This window comes from Herpailurus yagouaroundi, unplaced genomic scaffold, assembly GCF_014898765.1.
Source record: "Herpailurus yagouaroundi ecotype Mexico unplaced genomic scaffold, PumYag 250, whole genome shotgun sequence".
Classification (NCBI taxonomy): domain Eukaryota; kingdom Metazoa; phylum Chordata; class Mammalia; order Carnivora; family Felidae; genus Herpailurus; species Herpailurus yagouaroundi.
The window spans coordinates 9,049,898-9,077,678 of NW_024412467.1; the positions used below are offsets into that span (position 1 = coordinate 9,049,898).

At 36.6% G+C, this 27,781-nt stretch overlaps 1 protein-coding gene across 6 annotated transcripts in view; it reads left to right on the plus strand.

The window, feature by feature from the left end:
• The window catches only part of NUP153 (nucleoporin 153), an 88,040-nt gene that overhangs the window by 34,340 nt on the left and 25,919 nt on the right, over nucleotides 1-27,781 (plus strand). For 5 of the 6 annotated variants that reach the window (XM_040460536.1, XM_040460537.1, XM_040460535.1 and 2 more), the window contains 12 exons: nucleotides 3,256-3,504; nucleotides 3,642-3,781; nucleotides 3,863-3,991; nucleotides 9,452-9,568; nucleotides 9,662-9,706; nucleotides 9,817-9,873; nucleotides 12,025-12,171; nucleotides 15,069-15,121; nucleotides 15,613-15,739; nucleotides 23,569-23,706; nucleotides 24,712-24,810; nucleotides 26,014-26,104. In XM_040460536.1, the coding sequence (XP_040316470.1) occupies nucleotides 3,256-3,504; nucleotides 3,642-3,781; nucleotides 3,863-3,991; nucleotides 9,452-9,568; nucleotides 9,662-9,706; nucleotides 9,817-9,873; nucleotides 12,025-12,171; nucleotides 15,069-15,121; nucleotides 15,613-15,739; nucleotides 23,569-23,706; nucleotides 24,712-24,810; nucleotides 26,014-26,104 (1,392 nt within the window). The remainder of the gene's footprint in view (nucleotides 1-3,255; nucleotides 3,505-3,641; nucleotides 3,782-3,862; nucleotides 3,992-9,451; nucleotides 9,569-9,661; nucleotides 9,707-9,816; nucleotides 9,874-12,024; nucleotides 12,172-15,068; nucleotides 15,122-15,612; nucleotides 15,740-23,568; nucleotides 23,707-24,711; nucleotides 24,811-26,013; nucleotides 26,105-27,781) is intronic. The other variant, XM_040460538.1, reaches the window with a different exon arrangement.

Below are 27,781 nucleotides of genomic sequence, written 5' to 3' on the forward strand. Positions count from 1 at the left end.
AGAAATTAGTCACAAAGTTAATATAGAAAAGCAAAAAACAAAACCCCAGTAACTTATTTAAGCAGTAAACGGAAAGTATGAAGGAAGAAAGAATCCTACTTACAATATCAAACAACAAAAACCTAGAAATAAACTTCAGAAGTGTATGGCACTCTAGAAGAAATTCTTTTGTTCCGCTGAGGAACATAAAGGAGAGCTGAACGAAAAAAGTCAGTAGGAAAACAATGCTGGGCATGGTATCCCTTCCTTTTTAAAATCTTTTAACTTCAGTGTGATCCAAATCAAATCATTTTAATGAGTCTGTTAGGAACTTTGAACATAGCTAAAATACTTATTTTTAAAGCCTTTAATTGCATCATCTATCTCATGTTTAATTCCAGTTGACTTTTTTCTGCACTGTTGATCACATTTTTCTTATATATGTCATTTTGAAAAATACATGTAGAGATTTGGGATGCTGTTATCTTCCACTGAGGAGTATTGATTGTTGTTTGAGCAGGCAGTTGTTAACTGGTCATTTTGAACTTTGTAAACTTAGTTTTATGTTTTGTTAATTGTGCATCTGTGGAGGGTCCAAGATTTCTTAAATTCCCTAAAGTGATAGGACTTAGTCTGCAAATTGTTTCTCTTGTGGCTTTTTAGGTTGAGTCTAAACCTATGTCCTAGAACATAGGACATGTTGTTCTAGGACATGATCCTTTGTCTCAAGGGGAAGCTTTTCCAACATCTCGGTTGAATGCCAGGGATTTAAGGAGGTGTTTATGGGATCTCTAAGTTCTGGCAACCCTGTGGCTCCTGTGTCCTCAACACTGCTTCTTGCCCCCTAGCATTGCTCACTTCCTAGTGACTTGTTTCCTCAACTCTGTAGTAGCTCATACTTGGTAAGCCTTATATGGTCTCACTCTGTGCATGGAAAGCCCATTCACTGTCTGGACACACCCATGTGGACTTCTGGAGGCCCTTCCCTGCAGTTTTCTACTGTCCAGTGCCCTTAATTCTGATTTCTGCCTGCTGTGTTCTGCTTGGACTCCAGCTCTTTCTTCCAGGTCCAAAAACATACCTAGGTAGAGAGCTGGGTAGTGATAGGGTTCACTTTTTGAGTTTTCTTGTGCTATTTTCTGTTGTTTGAAAGATATCTCCTATTCTGTTCAGTTTTATAATTATTTAAACTAGAAGCACTAGTCTGGAGGCCCAGACATTCCAGCCTAATTGAGAGTCTTGGAAATTTGACAAATGATTTTAAGGGTTTTTGAAAATACACCTGAAGATGAGTAGAGAAATTCTGAAAAAGAATAAGGGGAATGTGGGGGTGGGTTGGAGTAACTTTTACAGTTACTAAATGTGTTCTAAAGTTGTAGTGGGTAAAACATTATTGTACAGATACATCACTGGGGAAGAGGGTGAAAAGCCTTTTGGGATTTAGTATGTGGTAGTGGTGGCTTCTCCGTGATTATAAGGTAGCTTATTTAAGGTTATTTTAGGGGTGGCTCAGTAGGTTAAGCGTCTGACTTCGGCTTAGGTCATGATCTAATGGCTTGTGAGTTCAAGCCCCGCATCGGGCTCTGTGCTGACAGTTCAGAGCCTGGAGCCTGCTTCAGATTCTGTCTCCCTCTCTCTTTGCCTCTCCCCTGCATGCGCACGCCCTCTCTCTCTGTTTCTCCCTCTCTCAAAAATAAACAGCAACAAAAAAAACGAAGGTTATTTTAGAATGTAAACAGACTAACCATTTGGGAAACAATGAAGCTGAATCGTTCCTTCACTACTATATCATAACTGACTCCAGATGGATTCAAGATTAAATATTATATTGAAATAAAAGTAACAGTGCAGTACCAAAAAATCAGTAAAATTTCTATTTCTTATAGTCTTGGAATGGTAAATGCCTTTGTAAACAAAGTTTACAAAAGTGAACAAATTATTTTCTGTACTGCAAAAAATAGCATCAACAAAATGAATAGGTTCAGCCAACAGTGAAAAATAGTTGTAATATTTCAGGTCATATTGCAGTATCTTACTGATCAAAGATTAGATTTTATTGGGGCGCCTGGGTGGCTCAGTTGGTTAAGTATCCAACTCTTGATTTTAGCTCAAGTCATAATCTAACAGGTCATGGGTTTGAGCTCCACATTGGGCTTTGTGCTGACAGCACAGAGCCTGCTTGGGATTGTCTGTCTCCTCTTTTTCTGCTCCTCCCCCACTGGTGTGCACGCTCTCAAAATAAATAAACATTAAAAAATTACTATATCAGTAAGCAATTAATAGAAGTGTAAATGAACAATGAGTATAGGGAAGGACGCACTATCCCTCTCATTTAAATAAATGCAAATAAAATAATGGTGCCATTTGATAGATTGATAGAAATCAGAAAAGGTTAATATCCAGTGTTAGAGACTATGGTGGAAATGTACATTGTCATTTGCTATTTGTGGGAGTATAACTGATAGGATTGCGGTATGTTTCATAAGCAAAAATGAGCATACTCTCTGATTGAGTCCTGCAGAGCAATTCCATATAATTGTTTATCCCATTGATTCTCTTATGGGCCTAACTTCAGACTTACAGAATCAGATATTTTTGTGGGAAGCTTAAAAGTATTTTTTAAATTATTTCTCTTTGTGCTTCTATTCTTAGAGAACCATGGATTAATCCAAAAGAATACTCTTAAGAGTATGCAGATATCAGTGCATGTATGTTCGATGGAACATTGGGAAAATAATCACAAAATAATTCGCGTCAATTAGCATGATAACATACAATGTGGTCTTCAAAGGGAATGCTCTGTATGTAGAGACAAAATTGGTAAATGAAAAAGCAGGTCATAGAACTGGATGCATAGCATGATTATATAATTAGAGAAACGATTTATGTCTGTATATAAAATATCTGGGAGATCTACAATTTTAATAGTGGTTGCTATGACCTATATAGCTTCTTTTACTCTTTATGAGCGAGTTTTATAGTAGCAATTGAAGCATCAATATCAATAAAGAGCCATGCACTTTCAGAAATTGCATGTGATCCCTGAAACATACATAGTTTGATACGAGGTTAAGTAAATTCATTGCAGCTAGATGAAACCTTTTTTGAGTAAAGAATAGCTTAAACTGAGCTTATGGGAGGCTTCAGTGGCTTGAATTGAAGCGATGTTATATAGTATGTTTTCTTAAAAACCATTTTGTTGTGATATTGTATTGCTTTTTCTAAGCTGTATATTCATAATACTAATGCCTTTTTTTTTTTTTTAACTCTTTAAAGAACCCTCAACAACTAGTACTTCTTCAAATTACCCAGATGTATTAACAAGGCCTTCTCTTCATCGGAGCCATATGAATTTCTCCGTGTTGGAATCTCCTGCACTACACTGTCAGCCCTCCACATCCTCGGCATTCCCAATTGGCAGTTCTGGATTTTCCCTTGTAAAGGAAATTAAAGATTCTACCTCTCAACATGATGATGATAACATCTCAACTACCAGTGGTTTTTCTTCAAGAGCTTCTGATAAAGGTATTCTTGGTGTTTGGTAGTAAAGTTAAATTTCATGGGATAGGTTTTTTCTTACTTGTAATTTTCATTTTCTGTTTATAAAAATTGAGGGCCTTGTAATTAGTGCTCTAACTATGCATTACATATTTTTGTTTCAGATATAACTGTTACAAAGAACACTTCAGTGCCACCTCTGTGGTCCCCAGAGGCTGAACGTACTCATTCACTCTCACAGCACACTGCCACCAGCTCAAAAAAACCAGCATTCAACTTGTCTGCCTTTGGAACACTTTCCCCTGTGAGTACTAGTAAGATTGGATTCAATCACATTTGTTTTGAGTATTTATTGCTCATAATTTATCATTTTATTTCTGTGCAGTCACTTGGGAATTCTTCAATCCTTAAAACAAGTCAGCTTGGAGATTCTCCGTTTTATCCTGGAAAAACAACGTACGGTGGGGCAGCAGCTGCTGCAAGACAACTGAAACTCCGAAACACACCGTATCAGGTTGGTTTGAATAGGAGAAGGACTGATAACATTAAAAATTGTCAAGTAATTAACGGCACTCCAATGGAGTTTTGGTTTGGTTATTTTTTGGTAAAATGATACCGTTTTCATTTAGGGACTATCTGAACGTTGTATTCGACTTAAGTGAATATTTATTCATTACACTTGTGAGCATGTTATGTGCGTCTGTGTTTTAGGAAGTGTGATGATTAATTACTTTTTAAAAAAAATTGAGGTGTAAATTATGTATAGTAAAATTTACCCTTCTTAGAGTATTTGCATTTTAACAGAATACATACAGTTGTGTATGCACTCTGCAATCAAAGTATTGAATAAACATTTCCATCACAGCAAATTGTTACCTTGTGCCTCTCTGTTGTCAACCCCTCTTCCTACCTCTACCCTCTGGCAACCACTGATCTGCTTTCTTTCCCTGTAGTTTTGATTTTTCCAGAATGTCATTTAAATTTAATCAATATAGCATCTAGCCTTTGAATCTGGCCTCTTGTACTTAGCATAATGCATCTGGAATGGATCTTTATTTTTGCACATATCAGTAGTTCCTTTTATTGTTGAGTTGTAACTTGTTTATCCTATCCATTCACTACTGAAAGGACACTTGGGTTTGATGTGATTTGGAGCAGTTGTGAATAAGTGGTTTTAAGCGTGTTATGTGAACATTAATTTCCATTTCTCTTGGGTAAACACCCAGAAGTTGGCTGCTGGGTCTTATAGTAAGTATACATTTAACTTTCTAATAAGTTGCCAAACTGTTTTCCACAGCAAAGTAATGCTGTTTTCTCAGCAAAGTAATGGAAGAGTGTTCTTGCCAGCACTTGTCATCAGTTTTTCATTGTTTTATTTTAGCCATTCTAATAGGCATGTTGCGGTATCTCCACACCACCGTGGCTTTTATTTGTGAAATTGAGCATCTTTTCATGTGCCTGTTTGCCATAGATGTGTCTTCTTTGGTGAAATATCTGTTCAAATCTTCTGCCCATTTTTAAATAGGGTCACTTTCTTATTAATGAGTTTTAAGAGTATGCTACACCTTTATTAAGTCCTTTTTTACATACGTGTTTTGCAAATGTTTTCTCCCATTCTCTGGCTTAAGTCTTTTACAGAGAAGTTTTTACTTTTCATGGCATTCAGTATATTGGGTTTTTTCCTTATATGCCTCATGCATTTGATGTAGTATGTAGGACATTTTTGCCTAGCCTAGGGTCAGTGTTCTTCTGTGTTTTCTAGTGGATTTATAGTTTTAGGTTTTGTTTTGTTTTGTGTTTTTAAAGTTTATCTTCTTTTGAGAGAGAGAGAGTGGGGAAGAGGCAGAGAGAGAAGGAGAGAGAATCCCAAGCACACTCTTCTCTGTCAGCACAGAGCCCCCTGACTCAAGGCTTGAACTCCTGAACTGTGAGATCATGACCTGAGCCGAGGTTGAGAGTTGGTTGCTTAACCGGCTGAACCACCCAGGCACCCCATAGTTTTTTTGTTTTTTTGTTTTTTTAAAGTTTGTTTGTTTACTTTGAGAGAGACAGAATAGGAGGAGCAGAGAGAGAGGGAGAGAGAGAATCACAAGTGGGCTTCACACTGTCAGCGCAGAGCCTGATGCACGGCTCGAACTCACGAACTATGAGATTGTGACCTGAATCGAAACCAAGAGGTGGAAGCCTAACCGACTGAGCCATCCAGGCACCCCCACAGTTTTAGGTTTTAATTTAGGCTTCTGATTTATTTTGAGTTAACTTTTGTATATGGTATGTATCATGTCATGAGGGATCAAGATTCATTTTTTTTTTTTTTAATTTTTTTTTTTTTCAATGTTTATTTATTTTTGGGACAGAGAGAGACAGAGCATGAACGGGGGAGGGGCAGAGAGAGAGGGAGACACAGAATCGGAAACAGGCTCCGGGCTCTGAGCCATCAGCCCAGAGCCCGACGCGGGGCTCGAACTCACGGACCACGAGATCGTGACCTGGCTGAAGTCGGACGCTTAACCGACTGCGCCACCCAGGCGCCCCGATTCATTTTTTTTTTTAACATTAACGAATGTCCAATTTTTTTAGTAGCATTTGTTGAAAAGGTTGTGCTTTCTACATTGCATTGCCTTTGCATCTTTGTTGAAAATCATTTGACCATATATGTGGTTCTATTTCTTGACTTGCTATTATTTTCCATTTCTATGTATCCTTTGGCCAACTCTACATTCTTTTGATTACTATAGTTTATAGTAAGTGTTGAAATCGGTAATGTGAGTCCTCCAACTTTGTTCTTTTTCAAGCTTGTTTTGACTTTCCTAAGTCATTTACTTTTTCATAATTTTAGAATCATGTTACCAGTTTTTACAATCTATTGGAATTTTGATTAGAATTGCATTGAGTCTGAAGGTCAATTTAGGGAGAAGAATATACATCTTAATAAAATTGAATCTCCCAGTCCTTGAACACAGTATGTCTCTCTATTTAAGTTTTTGAAATTTCTTTCATCAGTGTTTTGTAGTATTCATCACACAGACCTTGCACATGTTTTGTTAGATTTATACCTAAATATTTCTTGTTATTTGGTGTTAATTAAGAATAAATGGCTGTGGGGCACCTGGGTGGCTCAGTCAGTTGAGCGTCCGACTTCAGCTCAGGTCATGGTCTCACGGTTTGTGGTTCGAGCCCCACATCAGGCTCTGTGCTGACAGCTCAGAGCCTGGAGTCTGCTTCGGATTCTGTGTCTTCCTCTCTCCCTCTCTGCCCCACCCCCACTCATGCTCTGTCTCTCAAGAATGAATAAACATTAAAAAAAAAAAAAATAGCTCCAATAGTCTGTTCCATAAATTGAATACATAGTCAGAATACCTTCCAGCAAAGAAAATTTCAGGCTCATTTAACTTCCTTGGTGAATTCTACCAAACATTTAAGAAAGAAAGAATACCAATCTTATGCATATGTTTTTGTATAATAGGAGGGTACACTTTCCAACATATTATGGGGCCAGTATTACCCTGATACTGAAACCAACCAAAGGCATTACAAGAAAGCCACAAACTAATATTTCTTAGGCATTACAGACCCAAACCTTCTCTATAAATATTTGTAAAGAGAATCTAACATATATAAAAAGGCTACTATTTCATAATCAAGTAGGGTTTATCTTGGGAATGCAAGGTTAGTTCAACATTTGAAAATTAACGTGAGCTACCATTTAAACAAACTAAAGAATAGAAACTGTATGATTATCTCCATAGATGCATAAAACACATTTGACAAAATTCAGCATCCTTTCATAATAAAAATTTCCTGTAGCCTGAGGAATAAATGGGGATCTTCTCAACCTGATAAATGGTATCTACAGAAAATCTTTAGCTAGCATCATACTGATGGTGAGAAACAGAGTACTGTTCTCCTAAGGCCAGGAAGAGAACAAGGCTGTCTGCTAGCATTGCTGCTGTGTAGTGCTGTACTGCAGGGCCTACCCACTGCACAAAGGAAGAAAGTGTTACTCCTATTCATAGACAACATGCTTATCCACATAGAAAGGCCTAAGAAATACAAAAAAATTATCAGAACTTAATGAGTTCAGCAAGATTACAGAATACAAGGTCATTATGCAAAATCAGTTGTATTTACATATAAGCAAAGAACAGTTGTAAATTGATAATAAATTTAAGGTGAATCCCACCATCCTGTATTTTATCCTATGAGTTCTTTGAAGCCCATAAGAAATTGTTTTGTCTATATGGTGTTGTGCTTACATTTACAGATTTTGACATTTTAAAGATGGAGGAGTAATTATACTTTTAGTAAGTAGACTCTTGGAGAGGGGAATCTGTGAAGATGAGTCTATGACAAACATAGAAATGGCATAGAAACAAGTATATTTTAAGACTGTCTTGTCTTTAGTTTCTTGTTTTCCTAATTAAAGGATGGTTTCATGTATGTAGTTAACAGTAATTATGAGTTTTATTTCTGAGTGTGTTCATGAAGGGCAGTATTTTGTTATTTAAGAAAATGTTAACTAGATATTGGAGTTACACAGGGAGCTTTTTCTAAAGCTTAAACTGGATCGTATTCTTTAAAAAATTTTTAAAGTTAAAATAATAGTTCAGCCTGTTAGTAGATAAGATGATGCAAGCCTGTGATTCATAGAATAGTCCAAGTCTCAGTATATTCTTGCTTTTCTTCATTTCTTTCTTACATTGAATCCTGTACTTTTTAATGGTGAATTGTGACATACCCTTAGAATCTGTCTCATTACAGGCTTCCAAGTGTTTATCGCTGACGTTTGGGACAAAGCTAATAATTCCTTTCCTAGAGTATTAGAGCGGGGAGGTATATTAAAGATTCTGTAATTCAATTCCATTTTGTTGATTAGCAAACTAAAGCCCTGAGTGGTCAGTGGCCAGTAGAATCCAGTGACAGGACAGACTATCAGATTTTCCTAGAGAATTCTAATGTTGCCTCATGTTTGCCCAAGCCTCTGGCTTGAACAACAATTCTTAATGGGCATCAAGTTCTTAATAAAACTAATGGAGAATCATGCAGCTACTCTGGAAATGTTATCATTGTTTGGTATCGGACAGAGAAACATTTAAAGTAGTTATGGTTCAAGTTTTCAGATGTTGTGAGCTATTTGTAGAGATTGGGTTGTGTTTCGATTGTGATACTATCTTTATATTAAGCATTACCAAACTTGCTTTGTGGTAGTCATTTGGTTATTGGAATGTTGTAATGTATTTTTGAGAAAAGGAACTGTTTTAGTTGGAATTTGTAAACATTGCTTATGTATTAAAGGGTACTTGTCTATTCTTTATAAGGTTTTTTCCTTAACTTCAATTTTAATAAAGTTAAGAGGTTATTAAGAAATAGCCTGAGTATTTAAAAATTTTTCTTATTTCAAAATTTGAGAAATTAGTTTAAAAATGCTAATTTCCTTTACAATAGAGCCTACAGTCTCTTCATTTAGTTATATTGGAACTTAATTAGTACCCAGAATAACTAATTTTTTAATATAGTTCTCATTTATTTAGTTCTTTGATTTACTTATGTTTATTTTTTGTTGGATTACAGTTGACACACGATGTTACATTAGCTCTAGGTGTATGACGTAGTGACGACATAGTGACTCAACAAGAAGTGTTCTTTGATTTAAGTATCAGGGATAAATGGATCAAAGTAATGCCAGAACTTTATACCAGTGATCTCCCTTTTCCCATTTAACATAGTTGCAGATCTTCAGTGCGGTGTGTGCTTTCTTGTTTCTGATTGTAAAAGTAATTGGCTTTTCAGTAAAAGGTATAAAGAAGAAAAGTTGAACTTAGGCATAATGACACCATCCAGAGATAAATTCCTGTTAGGACATTAATCCTATTTCTCTTTGGATATCTGTTCTGTTTTGTAAATACTTTTATTTCCTGAAATCTGTGCTTTAGAGTTTATGGTCCAAAACAGTAATGCAACGTTTACTTCATAGGCACCAGTCAGAAGGCAGATGAAAGCTAAGCAGCTGAGTGCACAGTCCTATGGTGTGACCAGTTCCACAGCTCGGCGGATATTGCAAACTTTAGAGAAGATGTCAAGCCCTCTCGCGGTAAATTTTTAGAATCACAAGTACATGTAGGTATATAACAACATTTGACTTTTGTGAAAAACTTTAATTTTGGTATTGTTTCAACATTAACAGGATGCAAAAAGAATCCCGTCTGTTGTTTCTTCTCCCCTGAATTCTGTAAGTTGACTTATAAACCTTTTATAAGAGATTACATTTTTATATATTGGTGATGACAGTCCTGTTTTTCTCAATTTCCAGTCTATTCTAATGGCATTTTACTTTTTCAGCCTCTTGATAGGAGTGGAATAGATACGACCTCAGACTTTCAGGCCAAAAGGGAAAGGGTAAAACTTTTGCCTTTATTTACTTAAAGTTTCAGCAGTTTTATTGTATTTATTTTTTAGTTAGTAAATATATAAATTGAATTTGATAGTCGTTAGGGGACACGTTTGAAAGATAAGATTTGTTTCCTTGGACATTGTGGCGGCTTGTGAGGGCCTGCCTTAGCACAACGCTATATATGTAGTAAGTGCTCAGTACTTTTTGGTTATTTGCCATTTCCATCTTCAGCGTCTTGGTAGTCTATGAGTGACTCAGACTTTTTGATAAATAAAAATAGGAGTGGACAATGCTTGACATGTTTAGTAATTATAGAAATTCAGTGAACTAAACCCTCATTGAGCATAATCCTCTTTTAAACTTTCCTCATTAACATGTCAAATCTGTTGTGTGTAATAGAATTTCATTAGTCAAAATAGTGTTCCAAGATACTGGAACTAATAAAAAGTATAACTTAGATTCTAATTTCTTGATGACCCTTTCAGTGTATTCTATTTGGTTAAAATTAGTTTTGGAGGTTACTGTGGAAAAATTAAAATGCTTGATAGAGTTAAAGAGGTATATTTTTTGTAAGTTATACTTGTGGCTAGTTAAGTATCCTTCAGGAGAAGCAGAGTCCCAGATCCTTACTTGTGAAAGCTTTTACTACAACACCAGTTTCCCTCAGAAGTCACTGATTAAAATTATCATAATTTTCTGAATTCATTGTGAGAACTGTGTGTGAGATACTGGTAAATTATAATTATTTTTACTAAAATTCTGCAGAGAAGAAGGCTAAAATTGAGAGCTTGGGGAGGGATAGTGTTACTTCATCACACTATCTAGAATTAACTAGATGTTTGTGATCAGGCAAGAGAGAATCCATTATCAGCCATGGCGATGGGATTAATTTATGGCATTGGCTGCTTTTCTCACACTCCTGTTTTATATTAGATTGTTTAAAAAGTAAATTAAAAAATTGTACCATAATACAAGTTCTCATTGATAAAAGTCTTTATTAATGTTTAAGTGTAGTATCAATACAGTTTTATTAATGGCTGTGAAGATATATAAAGGCCAGAATACAATATTGTAGTTCATGTTTCACAGATGTAACTGTCTACAGAATAGACTGTCATTGAGTTATAAGATCACAGTTGTGATGAGGATTTAGGGAAGAGCTAGTATGCAGGAGCTTTGCCTTGGAAACCAATGTTGTTCACAGCTGCTGCTAAGAGAAAGGACTGTATTCATTGTATTACAGTCTTTGGACAGAGTACAAGTTCTTGGCTTTATGGTCCTTTTTCACCAACAGGACTTTTACTGTGTTTCCGTGTTGCAAAAGACTGTTGACAAAACACTTGTGTGCTCAGATGATAATGCCAGTTTATTTTAGGATTTGGAATTCTTTTTTTTTTTTTTTTTAATTTTTTAAGTTTGTTTAGAGAGTGTGCACATAAGCACATGCGTGCGCGTGTGTGAAGGAGGGTCAGAGAGAGAGAGAGAATCCCAAGCAGGCTCTGCACTGTCAGCCCAGAGCCCCACGCAGGGCTTCATCTCACAAAATGTGAGCTCATGACCTGAGCTGAAATCAAGAGTTGGCTGCTTAACTAACTGTGCCACCCAGGTGCCCCTAGGATTTCAAATTCTTAACACAGTTTTACTAATAAATTTTAAGACTTTTAGTTTGGTTTTTTAAATAATAGGGGAAAATTAACTTGGAGAGAGGTTTGCTCACAGTTTTAGCAATTATTTTCATAGCTAGTTTAAAAATAATCTTATTTCCAGCTGAAGGATATCTAGAGAGTAATTTGGGGAAAATGTGGCAAAATCAGTTTTAGTTTCTGTATTTGAAATTCAACATGTGAAAACTTAGATTTGTAGAACAGTTTTGAATATAGTTTCCATTTTTCTGCTTATATGAAAAGTCATTAAGTGTAGAAAAAAATAGTCTGAAGCTATTTGGAATTTTATTATATACAGGTTTACATATAAACCTATTACTATTCTATTACTATCCATTTTTCCTTTTAGTATTTGTTTGCATATACTGGATATTTCTCTAGGCATTTTCATGGTCTCTAGCTCACATTAGCTATTGCCAGATAACGTTTAGATATGTGTCACCGATATATATGAAAAAAAAGTTTTTTCTGTGATTTCTGATTACCTATAAGGTGGATTCTCAGTATCCCCCCGTTCAGAGACTCATGACCCCGAAGCCGGTTTCCATAGCAACAAATAGAACTGTTTATTTTAAACCGTCTCTGACCCCATCTGGTGAATTAAGGAAGACTACTCAAAGAATAGATAAAAAGCACAATGTGAGTATGTGTTTATTTTCACTATTCTTTTTTTTTTTTTTTAAACATTTATATGTTGGAGAGAGACACGGTGTGAGTGGGGGAGGGGCAGAAAGAGAGGGAGACACAGAATCCGAAGCAGGCTCCAGGCTCCGAGCTGTCAGCACAGAGCCCGATGTGGGGCTCGAACCCACAGACCGCGAGATCATGACCTGAGCTGAAGTTGGACGCTCAACCGACTGAGCCACCCAGGCGCCCCTATTTTCACTATTCTTTGGATATTGATCAAAATGAGTAAGAATAAATAATATACGAGTAGTCCACCATTGCAGTCTAGCAACTAGGTAATACATAAAGTTTGTGTATTAGTGATGGTTACGAGTTGCTGTGCCTTTCAAATGGCTGGCACTGTGATCAAATCGTAAATTAGTATTTACTACTAAGTAACACTAGTATGTACTCATGGTTTAGATGCAATAATTTTGCCAGACTTGCTTTATTGGTGTGTTTTGTTTGTGTTGTTGTTGAACCATTTGAAAATAAAATTTTGTATAACACATCTGTTCACCCCTAAGTACTTTGGCATGCATTTCCTAATTACTTCTATATTACCACATCCAAAGAAATTAATGTAATACTGTCTAATATCTAGTCCACATTCCAGTGTTGTTTACAGCTCCTTTTTTGAATCAGAATCCAAGCAAATATCACACATTGCTTTGTGTTTTCTCTTTCTGACCTCAAACCTTGACCCTTACCACATTGTTTTTTTTTTTTTTTTTTTTTAAACAACTGCTTTATTGAGATGCAATTCACATACCTAATTGAAGACTACAGTGGAACAGTGATTTTTAGCATATTCACAGGGTTGTTTGGTCATTACCACTGTTAACTCTAGAACATTTTTATAACCATTCATCCCAACCACCCAAAATCTCATTCCCACCCCTCCTTCTCCAGCCTTAAGCAACCACTGATCTGTCTCTATAGATTTGCTTGTACTGGGCATTTCCTTTAAATGGAATCATAGAATATGGTTTTTAGTGTCTAGTTTATGTCACTCAGCATGTTTTCGAGGTTCATCCGTGTTGTAGTGCACATCAGAATGTTACTCCTTTTTGTGTGGCTGAATATTTCATTGTTTGGATATGCTAGATTTTGTTTATCCTTTCATCAGTTGAGGGAAATTTGGGTTGCTTTTACTTTTTGATTGTAATGAATAATACCGCTTTCAACTTTGGTGTACAGGTGTTTTGTAGGCATATGTTGCGGTGTTTCTGGGGTCTGTACCTAGGAGTGGAATTGCTAGGCACATTGGTTTTTGAAGAGACCAGGCCAGTTGTCTTAAAATGTCACCATGTTCTGGGGTTGTCTGTTTTCTTGTGTTGTTTAGCTAAAGTGTATTTTTTGTATTTATTGTATTTACATGGTATCTTATGCATTACTTGTGCATTTACTTATATTTAATCTCATCTGATCTTCATAATCTAATTTATTAAAAATTTTCAAGCTAAAGTTGACAGAATAGTAGTGTTTAGCCATTACTCCTTGTTTCACCGAATCATTAACATTTTGTCATACTTGCTTTATTAAAATTTTAAAAATATTTCACATGTAATTTTGGATTCATAGACTTTGCAAGAACAGTTTTAAAACTTCACAATATACTATGTCCTAATTTTACTGTGTGTTTCCTACAAACAGGGAATTCCTTTAATGTAATAATTGCGGAATAATTATCAAAAGCAGAAACTTAACATTATACAATTCTGTGATCTGATCTATAGATTTTATTTTGATGCTGCCAGTTATCCCAAAAGAAAAAAATTCAAGATTATGTATTGCATTTTTTAGTTTTCTTGTCCCTTCATCTCCTTTAGAACAGTTCCTTAGGGTTTTTGTTTGTTTTTGTATTTCCTAACATTGAGATTTCTAAAGTGCAGGTAAGTTACTGTGTAGAATGTCCTGCAGTTTGGGAATGTCTGATGTTTCCTCATGATTAGATTCTAATTATGTGCTTTTGGTAATTAAGGTGGCAGTGGTAAGATTTTTTCACTGCGAAGTGATGATTTTGTCTTTTGTAATTAATAAATATCTGGTAGGTAGATAATTGAGAGGATAAATATCCTCTCAGTAGTTAGTATTATTGGTGATTTTTGCCTAAACCTGTTTGTAGATTGCCAGTGGGTGGTTTTCTAATTCCACCTATCTTTCAACATTAGTTGACCTCCTACTGGAGGAAAAGTTTTCTTTAATCTCATTTACATACCTATCTTTGAATGTGTTTTTAAAGTCAACTTTAATTCTCACATTCTGTAGTTTATAATCCTTTATTGGCATTATTTTGATGTTCATGTTCTATCATTTGGCCTTTGAACTGGCTCCTGTGTCCTTTTAATATTTCCTCTCAGTTTTTTGTTTTTGGTTTTTTTTCTCCCTCAGTTTTTGAACATTTAGTTGCTTTTGATGTAAAAGAATCTAGGCTCGTCCTGTAAGTTTCTGGTCTCAGCCCTGTGATTTGCTAGTTCTCCAAGGAGCCATGATATTCTTTTAATGGAAGAACTTAAATTAGAGGGATGCATTTCCCAAAGAAGATCCTTGTAAATTTGCTTACACCTTTAATAGGCCAGAATGAGAGAAGAGTAAAAGTATTTTTGCGGTCTGTAAGTGTATTAATTTTGTGTACTACTATTTTATTGAAAGGTCAGTGTGCTCAGTGACATTTTATGTGTATAGTCATGTTGTAATTTAGTTGCTGTTCAGAAACAGGGTATAAGTTGGAAGTTTTAGGATTCACTCACTAAAAACCCATCAAATTCCTGATTTCAAATATTAAAATGGATTGACAGAAGGGAAGTATTAAGAAAATGAAAACAAATAAGCAGGCATGTAAATCTGGTGTGCTTATCTTATTCTAGACTGGATATGAGAACCCTGTGACACCAGGACAAAACAGAGAACAACGAGAAAGGTAATGCGTCTTCATAGTTAAGCTTCTTAATATGTCATTTGTAAGGTCTGTGTTTGACTTATGTATGTTTTTTTTGAAGATTAAGAAGGTTAAAAAACAAACGTTATACACACACACACAAATCTGTCCGCATTTTTTTTTTTTATTAATTTTTTTTTAACGTTTGTTATTTTTGAGAGACCGAGAGCAAGCAGGGGAGGGGCAGAGAAAGAGGGAGACACAGAATGAGAAGCAGGCTCCAGGCTCTGAGCTGTCAGCACAGAGCCCGACGTGGGGCTCGAACTCAAGAACCACGAGATCATGACCTGAGCTGAAGTTGGCTGCGTAACTGACTGAGCCACGAAGGCACCCCTCTGTCTGCTTTTAAAATCATATTCAGTTTTATATTTATTTTCTTGTTAGCAGTTTTGATTTTTAGGTGTTCAGTTAGTTAACAAGTTATGGACCAGAGTAATATATCATTTGTTTTAATTTTCTTTTTCTTTGCCTAGTGGCTTTTCTTACCCAAATTTCAGTATGTCTGCAGCCAATGGTTTATCTTCTGGAGTAGGTAGTGGAGGCGGCAAGATGAGACGAGAGAGAACACGCTTTGTTGCATCTAAACCTCCAGAGGAAGAGGTAGGTTATATGCTTATATTCTTGAGGTTTATTAAAAGCTTTGGTGTAGTGGTGGTGAGGGGAGTTCTGGAAGGGTGGGTCTTGGGGGAGACCCAGCACAGGAATGAATAATTTGCCACTGAAATAGTCCCTTCCAAGTGAGTGTGCATGCGTGTGTGTGTGTTCAGTTAGCGGGCTTTTTGAACCACCTTCACTGTGATGGCACAGAAAACCTAACCTGGTGTTTTATGGGTACCATTAAAAAGCCATGATTCCTTTCAGTAAGAGAATTACAACTGAAATTCTTCGACCTTTGGAATGTTACTGTTTGGTTGGGTTTTGTCTGTTTCTGAAACTTACATAAATGGATTAATACTGTTACATGTTCTTCTCATTTGCCATTTTCTTCCTATGATTTGTGAAATTTGTGGGTGTTGTAAAAGATATTGCCAGGTTGTTTAATTTCACTGTTATAGATTTATCCAGTATGAAAATATACCACAGTCCACTCTGTACATCCTAATACATGCTGAAGTCAGTATTTATGCACTTCTGCCTCAGCACATACAAGCAGTACTTTCTCTAGGCTGTTTATCTGGGAATGGAGTTGCTGGATTATCAGGGAGGATCCACATCTTCAAACATAGTAAATGTTGCCTTATTGCTCTGAAGGCAGTTTGAATACTGTAGGGTGGATCTGCTTTTTCTTTAGAGTACTTGATTTTATTTATTTATTTATTTATTTTTACGTTTTTGCCAAGATGATATGTGTGAAGTGTTATGCCTTTGGAGTTTTATTTAGCATTTCGTGTTTACTAGGGAGGGAGACCTCTTTTTGTGAGTTTCTTGTCATTTAGGGTTCTCTTCCTTTATCCATTTTTTCATTGGATTATTTCTTTTATTAGGAAGAGTTCCTTATATTCTGAACCGAAAAGTTTGGAAATGATAAGGACTAATCAAAGATTGGTTAAATTAGCCTTTATTTCTATAGGCTGCTCTGTTTGTTTCCTAACTACTTCTGGGTTGAATGCAGGCCTTCTTCCATTCTTTTCACAGGTGAATTTCATCCTAACTGAATCATTTAAGTTTTGATACCTAATACTTTCATTTGTTTTTTGTTTCTTTTATTTTTTCTTTCTTTTTCTTTTTCTTTTTTTTTCTTTTCCTTTTTATTTTGAGAGAGCAAGCGGTGGGGGGGGGGGGTGGGGTGTGAGGGGGGTGCAGAGAGAAGGAGAGCGAGAATCCCAAGCAGGCTTTGAGCTATCAGCACAGAGCCCAAGGCAGAGCTCGAACTCACGAACCATGAGATCATGACATGAGCTGAAATCAAGAGTTGGACACTTAACCAATTGAGCCGCCCAAGCACCCTTGTTGTTTGTTTCCAATTAAAATTTCATTTGTGACTTCTTCATTGATGCATGAGTTTTATTTTTTTAGGAGTTTTTAGATTTTTAAACAGGAGATCTTCTGTAACAGTTTCTGTTGACTATAAAATCATGTGTTAATTGAAATTATAAGAGTATTCATTTCCTTCTTGTCTCTTGGTATGCTTTCCAAGTCTATGCAGAGTAGGCAGTCTTTCTTTTCCATTTTCTTTATCTCCTCTTTTCCTGTTTAGCAGTTTTGTAGTTGTGCCTCTCTGACTCACCGGAACCATGACTGCTTTGGCAGCTTGGACGTTCTGCCTCTGAGCCTCGCTTGTGATATATGACATTATGCTGGGGTCTTGGCTCAGTACTGGTCTTGAGGTTTTGTCTTTTTCTGAGGTTCTACTTGTTCTGCTGCAGTGTTGTGAAAGGAAGGAATGTATTAGTGTATTCTATCTACCATCTTGAAAGAAAAAGTCTTGAATGCCATTCGTGATTCAGCTCATAAAATTTTGTAGTTTTCTTAAGCAAACCAATTTTCTATTGTTATAAAAGCTCTTTATGTAGACATGATTAAATTACCTTTAAGAAATGGGTTATTTTGGGGCACCTGGGTGACTCAGTCGGTTAAGCGTCCAACTTGGGCTTGGGTTATGATCTCACAGTTTGTGGGTTCGAGCCCTGCATAGGGCTCTGTGCTAATAGCTCAGAGCCTGGAGCCTGCTTTGGATTCTGTGTCTCCCTCTCTCTCTGCTCCAACCCCACTCGTGCTCTGTCTGTCTCTCTCTCAAAAATAAAAAAATTAAAAAAAAAAAACATTAAAAAAATGAGTTATTTGTCTTGCTTTGTATACATAAGGGAATTACTATGTGATTAGTATAGCTCTTTATGTAGCCTGTTCTTTAGACAAGGCTTTATATTTCTCAGTAAAATTTGTGTCTCTAGCTTTTTAAAGTTTATCCCTGTATGAAGAAAACATCTTGGTGTGGTGTTTGCCAGATAACAGATTTGTGAATTTTGTTTCTTTCTCTTCAGTTTCAACTTTTTTTTTTTAATTTTTGTTATTTTTGAGAGAGAGAGAGACAGAGAGCAAGCAATGAAGGGGCAGAGAGAGAGGGAGACACAGAATCGGAAGCAGGCTCCAGGCTCTGAGCTGTCAGCACAGAGCCCAACGCGGGGCTCAAACCCACAGATCGCGAGACCATGACCTGAGCTGTAGTTGGCAGCCCAACCGACTGAGCCACCCAGGCACCCCTCAGTTTCAACTTTTATGAAGAATATATTCCTAAGATCTTTAGCTGAAGTTGATGTTTAGATCTGTAGCTCAGTTTTGACTGTCTTACAGAAAGATATGTGTTTTGTGTGTCTTTTGTTGTATCAAGACATTGGGAGAGCGTGAAAGTTTATTAATTTACTTTGTTTCCTCTTACTGGTTGGTATACTGTAAGGAGCTTTATGAAAGTCTCACTCCAGAACTCTTTATCACCTCCTCCCTTCTCTGGGCCCCCTGTCCATTCTGGCCAACTGCCAACTTTGTATCCCAGGATGCCTCACCCAATTCCTGTCCTTAGTTCTGTTCCACACTGGAGTTAGTCTTCACATATCCGAGGAAAGTGGTACAAAAGGGTGGCTGCCGCAAATTTTCTGCCTACCCTATGTTTTTTAAATCTAGGTAGAAGAGGTTTCTAGGTAGACGCTTTCTTATTTTGTGTTCAGTGCTGTTTTCGCTTCAGATGACAAGTAATGTTTAGACTAGTTCTTAATTCAGATATAGTGAATAAGAACTTTTGGTAAAGGATGGAACATTTGTGGGTATTTTAATGGGTTTTTGGGATAAGTCAAATGGAAGACATTTTTAGTGGAATGTAAACAAATTAGGCTACTTTCAGGTACTTCTGGTATTTAGCAGGGATTGGTATTTTTTATTCACTTAAACATTCAGGTTAATAGAGCTCTGTGTTGTAAATAACCCGTTTTGCATTATGAGGTAGTAAAAGTATGTTTTGCCTTTCACTTTCTCTTAGATCTCAAAATTTATAAGGAATGTGTGTTAGTCACTAAATATTTGGCCTTTTTGTCTTTACTGTGATACCAGTAATAATGAAATAATGAAAAAATCTCATTGATACAGAACAGATTAGGAGTATATAATAAAACTGAGTTTGGGGAGATTTAATTGATTGATATTGTCATGTCAGGTACAGGCCTGCTGCTTACTAACTGAGTGATCTTGGTCAGAATAATTTGTATGTACATCAGCTTATCCGTAAAATGGAGATAAGAAGAATAAATAGCTTGTGTCTGTGGGATGGCTGCCATTTTATAGCTGTATGATATTTAGCCATGTATCTCTCTGCCTTAGTTTCTTCCTCTACAACAGTAGTATCTTCCTCATGTGAGATAACCCATGTAAAGGTATTACAAAGGTAATACATAGTCACATATCTGGTGATTGTGTTCAACTCAAAGTATCTGGAATAATCCAGTTACAATTCTTAACTTTCTTGTGGATTTGTGGGATCCGCTTCTGATCAACTAAGTCAAAATTTTGGTGAATAGGCATCAAATTTAGGCTTGGTTCAAGGTCAGTGATAAAAAGAACCAGGATGTCCAAGTCTGTGGCTTATTGAGTTGGCATAAGTAAGATAATAGGTTGTTTAGCTGATGTGCCCAGGTGTTGTGAGGGTCCAAAGGGAAGAAAGTAAGACTGAAGATTGGAGATCAGATGAAACTTCCCTACTGAAATAGTCAAATGCATCTTTGTTCACTTCCTCTCCCCTCCCTGAAATTTGATTATGATAAGTTTCAAGCATAAGAAATAGGGAAAGAATTGTGTAGTGAACACAAATATACTTAGCACTTAGATTCCAGTACTTTGTTATATTTGCTTTATCAAGTGTATATCTTAGTTTCTGATGCATTTCACAGTAAGTCGAAGATCTCAGTATATTTTACCCCAAGTACTTAAGCATATATAGCACAAATTGCAGTTAAATATTTGTTGTTTTTAAATTTAGCAAAAGTTTACATGTAGTAAAATGTAAAATTCTTTGGTGTATCATTCATGCATTTGACAAATGGTTGCACCTGTGTAAGCCAAACCCCTTTCGACGTGTCAGACATTTCCATTGCTCTAGAAAGTTCACTTGTGTTCCTTCGCAGTTAGTACTCATCGCCTCCTACTCTGGAGGCAGTCACTATTCTCATTTTCTCCTCCATATGTTGGTGTTGCTTGTTCTGGAACTTCATATTAATACAGTTATGCAGTGTGTGTGTTCTTTAATGCCTGGCTATTATGAATAAAGGTGCTATGAACATTCTGGTAGTGCTTTGTAGACATGTGTTGATTTCTCTTGGGGGTAAATAACGTAGAAGTGGAGGAGCTAGGTTGTATGATATGTGTTTAACTTTCTAAGAAATGCCAACCTCTTTTCCAAAGTGAATATAATATTTTATACCCTCGCCAACAGTGTGTCAGTATTTCTTTCACTCTTCATCCTTATTAATAGTTGTCGTCATTTAACTTTAGCCATTCTGCTTTGTATATGGTGGTATCTCATTGTAAGACTGTATTTTACAGTTGTTGGGTATAGTGTTATATAAAGTGTCACATGACTGATAGTATTTCTTAGATCCTCTTTGTTCTTGCTGAATTTTTTTTCCAGGGTGTGGGGTATGTCTGGTTAGTCTATTAAATTGTTGAGAGATAGGAGTTGAAATTGTCCACTTTCATCTGGTGGATTTGTCTTTTCCCCCTTATGTCAGTTTTTGCTTGGTGTATTTTGAAGCCCTCATTAAAGCATACGCCTTAACATCTATCATGGCTCCTCAGTGATTTGCCTCCTTTAATATTATTAAATGTTCTTTAAAAAAAAAATCTTTGGAGATGTTCTTTGTCTTGACATCTGCAATATCTGGTATTAATATAGCTAGCCTCTGTTAGAATAGGCCTTCTTAGGCTTACTAATTACAGGTTATATCTTTTCCCAACCATTTGCCTTTTTTTTTCTTTTTTAACTGTTTATTTTTGAGAGAGAATGAGGAGGGGCAGAGAGAGAGGGATAGAGAGAATCTCAAACAGGCTGTGCACTGTCAGCACAGAGCCTGGTGTGGGGCTCAAACTCACGAACAATGAGATCACCACCTGAACTGAAGTCGGCTTAACTGACTGAGCCACCCAGGTGCCCCCATCCAATTCCTTTTAACTTCTGTCTTTTTAAGTGAGTTTCTTATAGACAGTATATAGGTTAGTCTATCCTTTTTATCTGTTTTTTTGCCTTTTGATTGGAATGTTTATTTATAATTAACGTAAGTAACATTATAGTTACATGTGTGTGTGTGTGTGTGTGTCTGTATTGGATTAAGGTCTCCCATTTTTATCTTGTTTTCTTCTTTTCCCATTTTTTGGTTTGCCTTCTTTGGAAAGCTGTCTTTTGGTTAATGTTATAATTACATTTTAATTACTTTGCTTTTTATCTCTACCTCTGCATGCCACTTTTAGTGGTTCCTCTTAGAATTTTACTATATGTATCCTTAACTTCCACATTCTACTCTGTGTTAATATTGTACTACTTCCTGCAAAATTTAAGAATCTTGCAACTTTATAGTTTGATTTACTGCCCTTCTTTAGTATTTCAGGTTATACTTGTCATTTGTATTAAAATAAGATAGGCTTTAAACCCATAGTGCATAGTTTTTGCTTTATACAGTTATATGTATTTTATTATTTTTTTCTAAATAATTTTTCTCAAGTTTATTTATTTTGAGAAAGAGAAACAGTGCGGGGGAGGGATAGAGAGAGAGGGAGACAGAGAATCCTCAGCAGGCTCTGTGCTATAGCACAGAGCCCAACCTGAGGCTCAAACTCATGAACTGTGAGATCATGTCCCGAGGTGAAGTTGGACACTTAACTGACTGAGCCACCCCAGGTGCCCCATGTACAATTATATGTGTTTTCAAGAAATTAAGAGGAAAAACAGTTTTTTTGTGTTTGCTCGCATATTGTTCATATCTCCAGAAATCTGAGTTCCATTTGTTATTCTGTCCCTTCGCCCTGAAGAAGTTGCAGAGCATGTTTTATGGCAACAGATTGTTTTAATTTTCTTTTATCTGAAAGCATCTTTGTTTTTCCTTTGGGTGGAGGGGTCGACTTTACAGAGCTGTGATTTGTGTACCATAAACGACATCCATTTGTAGTATTCACATGGTTTTTAGCCGGTAGGAGATTTAACCCGAAGTCAAACTCTTCTCCCACTTGTGGTGGGTGGCAGCTGGAACTCTGCTAAGTTGGCTCCTTGGTGTCTGCCTTGCATGCGAGCAGGTTACAGGTCTGCTAGAAGCTTGGACAGTTTATGTGCAGATCTATAAGTTCCCCATTCCTGCATCTCCCCTCAAGTTTTGAGCTGCTGTGCTCACCTAGCCTGTCCCCTGATTCCTCAGTGAACACATTTGCCGTTCTCTCTGCATTTCAATTGATGTAGTGGTACTAACTCCGAAAGAGTGCAGGAAACTTACCCAGTGCTCCTCGCTTCTTCCACGTGGTTTTCATCTCTGCAGTTTGTGCTTGTTTCTGGTCGCTCTTGCTTCTGGTTGCTCGGCAGTGTTTTCATATGGTTGTTTCTATTTTGTTTAGGGTTTACAACTGTTATCTGTCAGGTCAATGTTCAGATACGAGCTATTGCACCATCAGCAGAAGCACAACTCTGCTTGCCTTCCAACTCTGGGTTGCTTGAGATTCAGAGTGGTCTTTAGTATATTGGGATAAAAAACCAAGGCATTTCACCAAACTCATTGGTACTGATGTTTATTAAATGCTTGTTTTACGTGCCAAGGCCATGTATAACTTTATGTCTTATATTAATACAATGGTGGTGTAATTTTTTCCTCATTTTCAGCCATTAGGAAATTTGTACTGAAGGCAGTTAGGTTCACGAAGCCACCAGGTCTGGTGGTGGCACAGCTGGGATTCAAATCTTGTTCATTTCTTTTGATTCGAGAGCCCACATTGTGTTTTTTTTTTTTTTTTTTTTTTTTGACTGATTATTTTTTTAATATGAAATTTATTGTCAAATTGGTTTCCATACCAACACCCAGTGCTCATCCCAACAGGTGCCCTCCTCAGTACCCATCACCCACCCTCCCCTCCCTCCCATCCCCATCAACCCTCAGATTGCTCTCAGTGTTTTAAGAGTATCTTATGGTTTGGCTCCCTCCCTCTCTTTTTTTTTTCTTTCCTTCCCCTCCCCCATGGTCTTCTGTTAAGTTTCTCAGGATCCACATAAGAGTGAAAATATATGCTGTCTTTCTCTGTATGACTTATTTCACTTAGCATAACACTCTCCAGTTCCATCCACGTTGAGCCCACATTGTTAACCCTGTATGCTGCTGCCTCCTCCCTGTTCTCAGTTCCACCTGAAAGTAAGTAGGGATAAAAGAATGACTTGAAAGATGAAATCTATCATTATGACACATGTTGTGTTTTAGGAAATGGAAGTGCCAGTATTGCCGAAAATCTCTCTACCCATCACCAGTTCTTCACTGCCTACCTTCAATTTTAGTTCCTCTGTGATCACAACTTCCTCTCCATCACCCGTTAGTCCTTCACAATCACTGACAAACAAGGTACAAAACTATTGTACAAATAGAGGTGATTTTTGTTCCTTATTTTAAAAAATATACTATATTCTGTTTGAAGCGTTAAGTTCTTGCTATGGAAATTGAGAATAAGAAAAATGGAAATGGTGTTTTGCTTTTTAAAGTGTATGTTATAAAGGGATACATTATAATGGAGTGCTGTTTAATTCTTATGCAATGCCTTAGAGATTGATGATTATAAGTTTGTTTCCAATGTTTCTGATTTAAGATACTTTTTTTTTTTTTTTTTTTTTTTTGTAAGATTGGGTTTATGTTTTTATTTCTCAGGTAGGATTAACTACTCCTGAAAATTTTTATGATTTTGTCCTGGCTTTTACTTTTTCTGAACATATTCTTATGGATGGTATTTTTTTCCTTTAGATAAATACTCACCTACCTCTAAGATAGTGTATACTCCTCGTCCAAGGAGAAGCCAGATTTTATAGTAGTTACCATTTATTTTTCACAAGTTTTAACAAATTATTATTTTACTAATTTTTTTAAGATTTTATTTTTATTTTTATTTTTTAAAAAATTTTTTTTTTCAATGTTTATTTATTTTTGGGACAGAGAGAGACAGAGCATGAACGGGGGAGGGGCAGAGAGAGAGGGAGACACAGAATCCGAAACAGGCTCCAGGCTCTGAGCCATCAGCCCAGAGCCCGACGCGGGGCTCGAACTCACGGACCGCGAGATCGTGACCTGGCTGAAGTCGGACGCTCAACCGACTGCGCCACCCAGGCGCCCCTAAGATTTTATTTTTAAATAATCTACCCCCATCGTGGGGCTGGAGCTCACAACCCCAAGATCAAGAGTCTCATGCTCTACTGACTGAGCCAGCTGGGTGCCCCTTAACAAGTGATTTTTTAAATCTAAAAGGAAATAAATTGCTTTTGGCTTCTTTGAAATAATTTGCTTAGGTTAAGGTCTGTTTTGTTGTCGATTACTTTTACTAAAAACTCTTTGTGTTATTTTAATAATTTGGAAAACCAGGTACAAATGGCCTCTCCAAACAGTCCTGGCAGTCCCATGTTTCGATTTTCATCTCCAATTGTAAAATCTACTGAGGCAGATGTTCTACCTCCGTCATCTGTAAGTAGCAAGCAAGGAATATTTCATACTGATTTCAGAAGCATACTGTAGTTTTAAAATCCAAGATGCCATTGGTGGTAAGAAATACCATTGTTTTTCTTCCAACCTCAAAAAGTCAGTGTATAGAAATCTTGAATGAGTGAACACCTGTTTATTTTTCACTACACACACACACAAGCATGTGTATTTTCTCGTGATCATTTGAAAGTTAAGATGCAAACATCTTGATACCTTTACACCTTTTCCATATGTCCCCTAAGAAAAAAGGACATTCCTTTGCACACCCACAATACAATTCTATCCATGAAATTGTAACATAGTATAATAATAATGTCCATATTCAGATTTCCCCATTGGCCCCACCCAGACTGTCCTTTAATGGCCCAGATCCAGTAAAGATCAAGACCTGATCAACTAAATTGCATTGCATTTGGTTAACATGTTTGTTGAATTGCCTTTAATCTGGAAAAGTTTTGGGTTTTTATGCCTCATAATACATATTTCTTCATAATTAAGAAAGAGGTGTTTTACAAGGGAAGGGAAGCAAAAATACTATAAAAACAGGGAGGGGGACAAAACATAAGAGGTTCTTAAATATGGAGAACAAACAGAGGGTTACTGGAGGGGTTGTAGAACGGGGGGATGGGCTAAATGGGTAAGGGGCATTAAGGAAATCTACTCCTGAAATCATTGTTGCACTGTATGCTAACTAACTTGGATGTAAATTTAAAAAATTAAATTAAATTTAAAAAAAAAAAGGTGTTTTGAGTGATAGAAGTTTAATGTTCAAGTTGCCCCATGCATCTTTGGCATGCATATCATTTTTACATGCTGCCTTGTGTTTTTCACTGTGCTCTTGTTTTTGGTTACTGCTAGATATTCCAGATCATATTGTATGTAATCCCTGCTGTGTGCCTGAAACCTGTCCACTGTCCATAAAATCTCAGTGTTTTATTGGAAAATCTCAGTGTTATTACTTTATGTACTGCTTTGAATGAAAAAAATGCCTAAGAAATTAAAAATGCTGTTTAGACCTAACACACCATTCATTATAAGAAGCATCTCAATTTTGGAGATTGTAAAATCTCTACATGAAATTCAGTGTCTCTTTTTTTTTTTTGACTTGGAATAAGAAAAAGCTCCATATTTGATATTTTGTTTTAAAACTAAGTAGACTATTAAGGATACCTTTTCTCCTTACAGATTGGATTTACATTTAGTGTGCCTGTTGCGAAAACAACAGAACTTTCTGGCTCTAGTAGTATTTCAGAACCAATTACAAGTAGTAGTTTAGGTAAGTAAAAATTTCTCCCAAGTTGTTACATAAAAATGGTTGCATGCATTAGATTAGTATTTCAAATTCTTTCTTTAGTCTTTGGCAGTTCTTATAAATTCATTTGAATGAAATTAGCTCTAAAAAGCGGACAGGAGCTAATATCAACCTTTGACAATAGTTTTTAGTAACCTTCTCAGAAACCGCTCACTAAATGGATATGTTACACAGTTCAGTTATGGGAAGGGATAGTCACACCAGCAGTATATCCATAAAGGTGACAGTTTATTATAAATGAACTCTCATAAGAAATTCAGGTGTTGTTTACATTTGTTATCGAGGTGAAATTCTAATTATCGTGGATCCCATCTCTGGGTTTAGTGTTCAGTTCACAAACATTTTTATGTGTTAGGGTTATGCTGGCCTCTGCAGGTAGTGATACATAATATTTCAGGAATGGGGGTAGTTGAGGGAAAGAAATGAGCAAGCAGGTAATTAAATCATGGGATTTTGTTGTGATGGTGGTGGTTTTCTTTCAAGTGTTTGCTGTTCAGGAACTGGAGAACCATCTGGGCTAAGTTACTCACCTCAGGACGTTTTGAGCAAGGGCATTTTACTCCAGAGACACACAGCAAGTGCAGGGCTGTGGGAGTTAGAGAAAAAAGGATGATATTCTTCAAAATCTGTAGATCTTTTGTAATAAAGCTAAGAAGTAGCTTTAAGTTCTAAAAATTCTTGAATGCCATGCTGAAAGAATTGGATTTTAATCTGAATGTAGTAGGAAGACAGTGATTTTAAATGGCGTGAGCTGGGTGTCGTGGAGTGACAGCCGTGTCCCCAAGTGAGGGGTGGTTGGGGGGCGTGGCTTTACAGGCTGAGATATCAGTTAAGTTCTGTCGCCCTATCCAGAAGCGTGTATTTGTCTATCTCAGTTTTTTTACCTCATAGTTTTGGAATTTAAAAAATACTAGATCCTCCCTCAAAGGGTAGAGTAAAAACAGCAGCAGCAGCAACCAACAACAACAAGCAAAGAGCTAGGACATAGAAGCCAGATGTTCTAGCTCTGGATGAGCTGGAAGATAAGAGCATAGATTATGAGAGTGGCACAAAATAGGAATTTGGTATGTTTGCAGTCTTGTTTTTTATTGACTAAAACAGCCTTGTGTAAGAGAAAGTATAACAGGCACATTTCAGGTATACTTTTTACCACGAATTTTTTCTTCAATGTTATTATGAATTCAAGAGGAATAAACTTCTACAAATTCCTGGGGCGCCTGGGGGGCTCAGTTGGTTAAGTGCTCAACTCTTGGTTTTGGCTCAGGTCATGATCTCACGGTTCGTGAGTTGGAGCCCTGCGTTGGGATCTATGCTGATAGTGTGCAGCTTGCTTGGAGTTCTTTCACTCTCCTCTCTCTGCCTCTCTCACGCTTTCTCTCTTAAAATAAGTAAATACATATTTAAAAAAAAACTTCTGCAAATGACCATTTTCACACCTGGTTACGAGGAAAGGCATGACAATCCTCCAGTTTTTACTAATGCGTTATTGGTGATAACTGGATGAGCGGCAGCTTGTTCAACCTTTGTATTTCATTACATCTGGGAAATTATCCATATTTTTAAGGCATTTATTATAAGTGGCATGTATAGAATTGTGACAGTGATTCTCACCACTTTGACATTAACAAGCTGCTTGAAAAT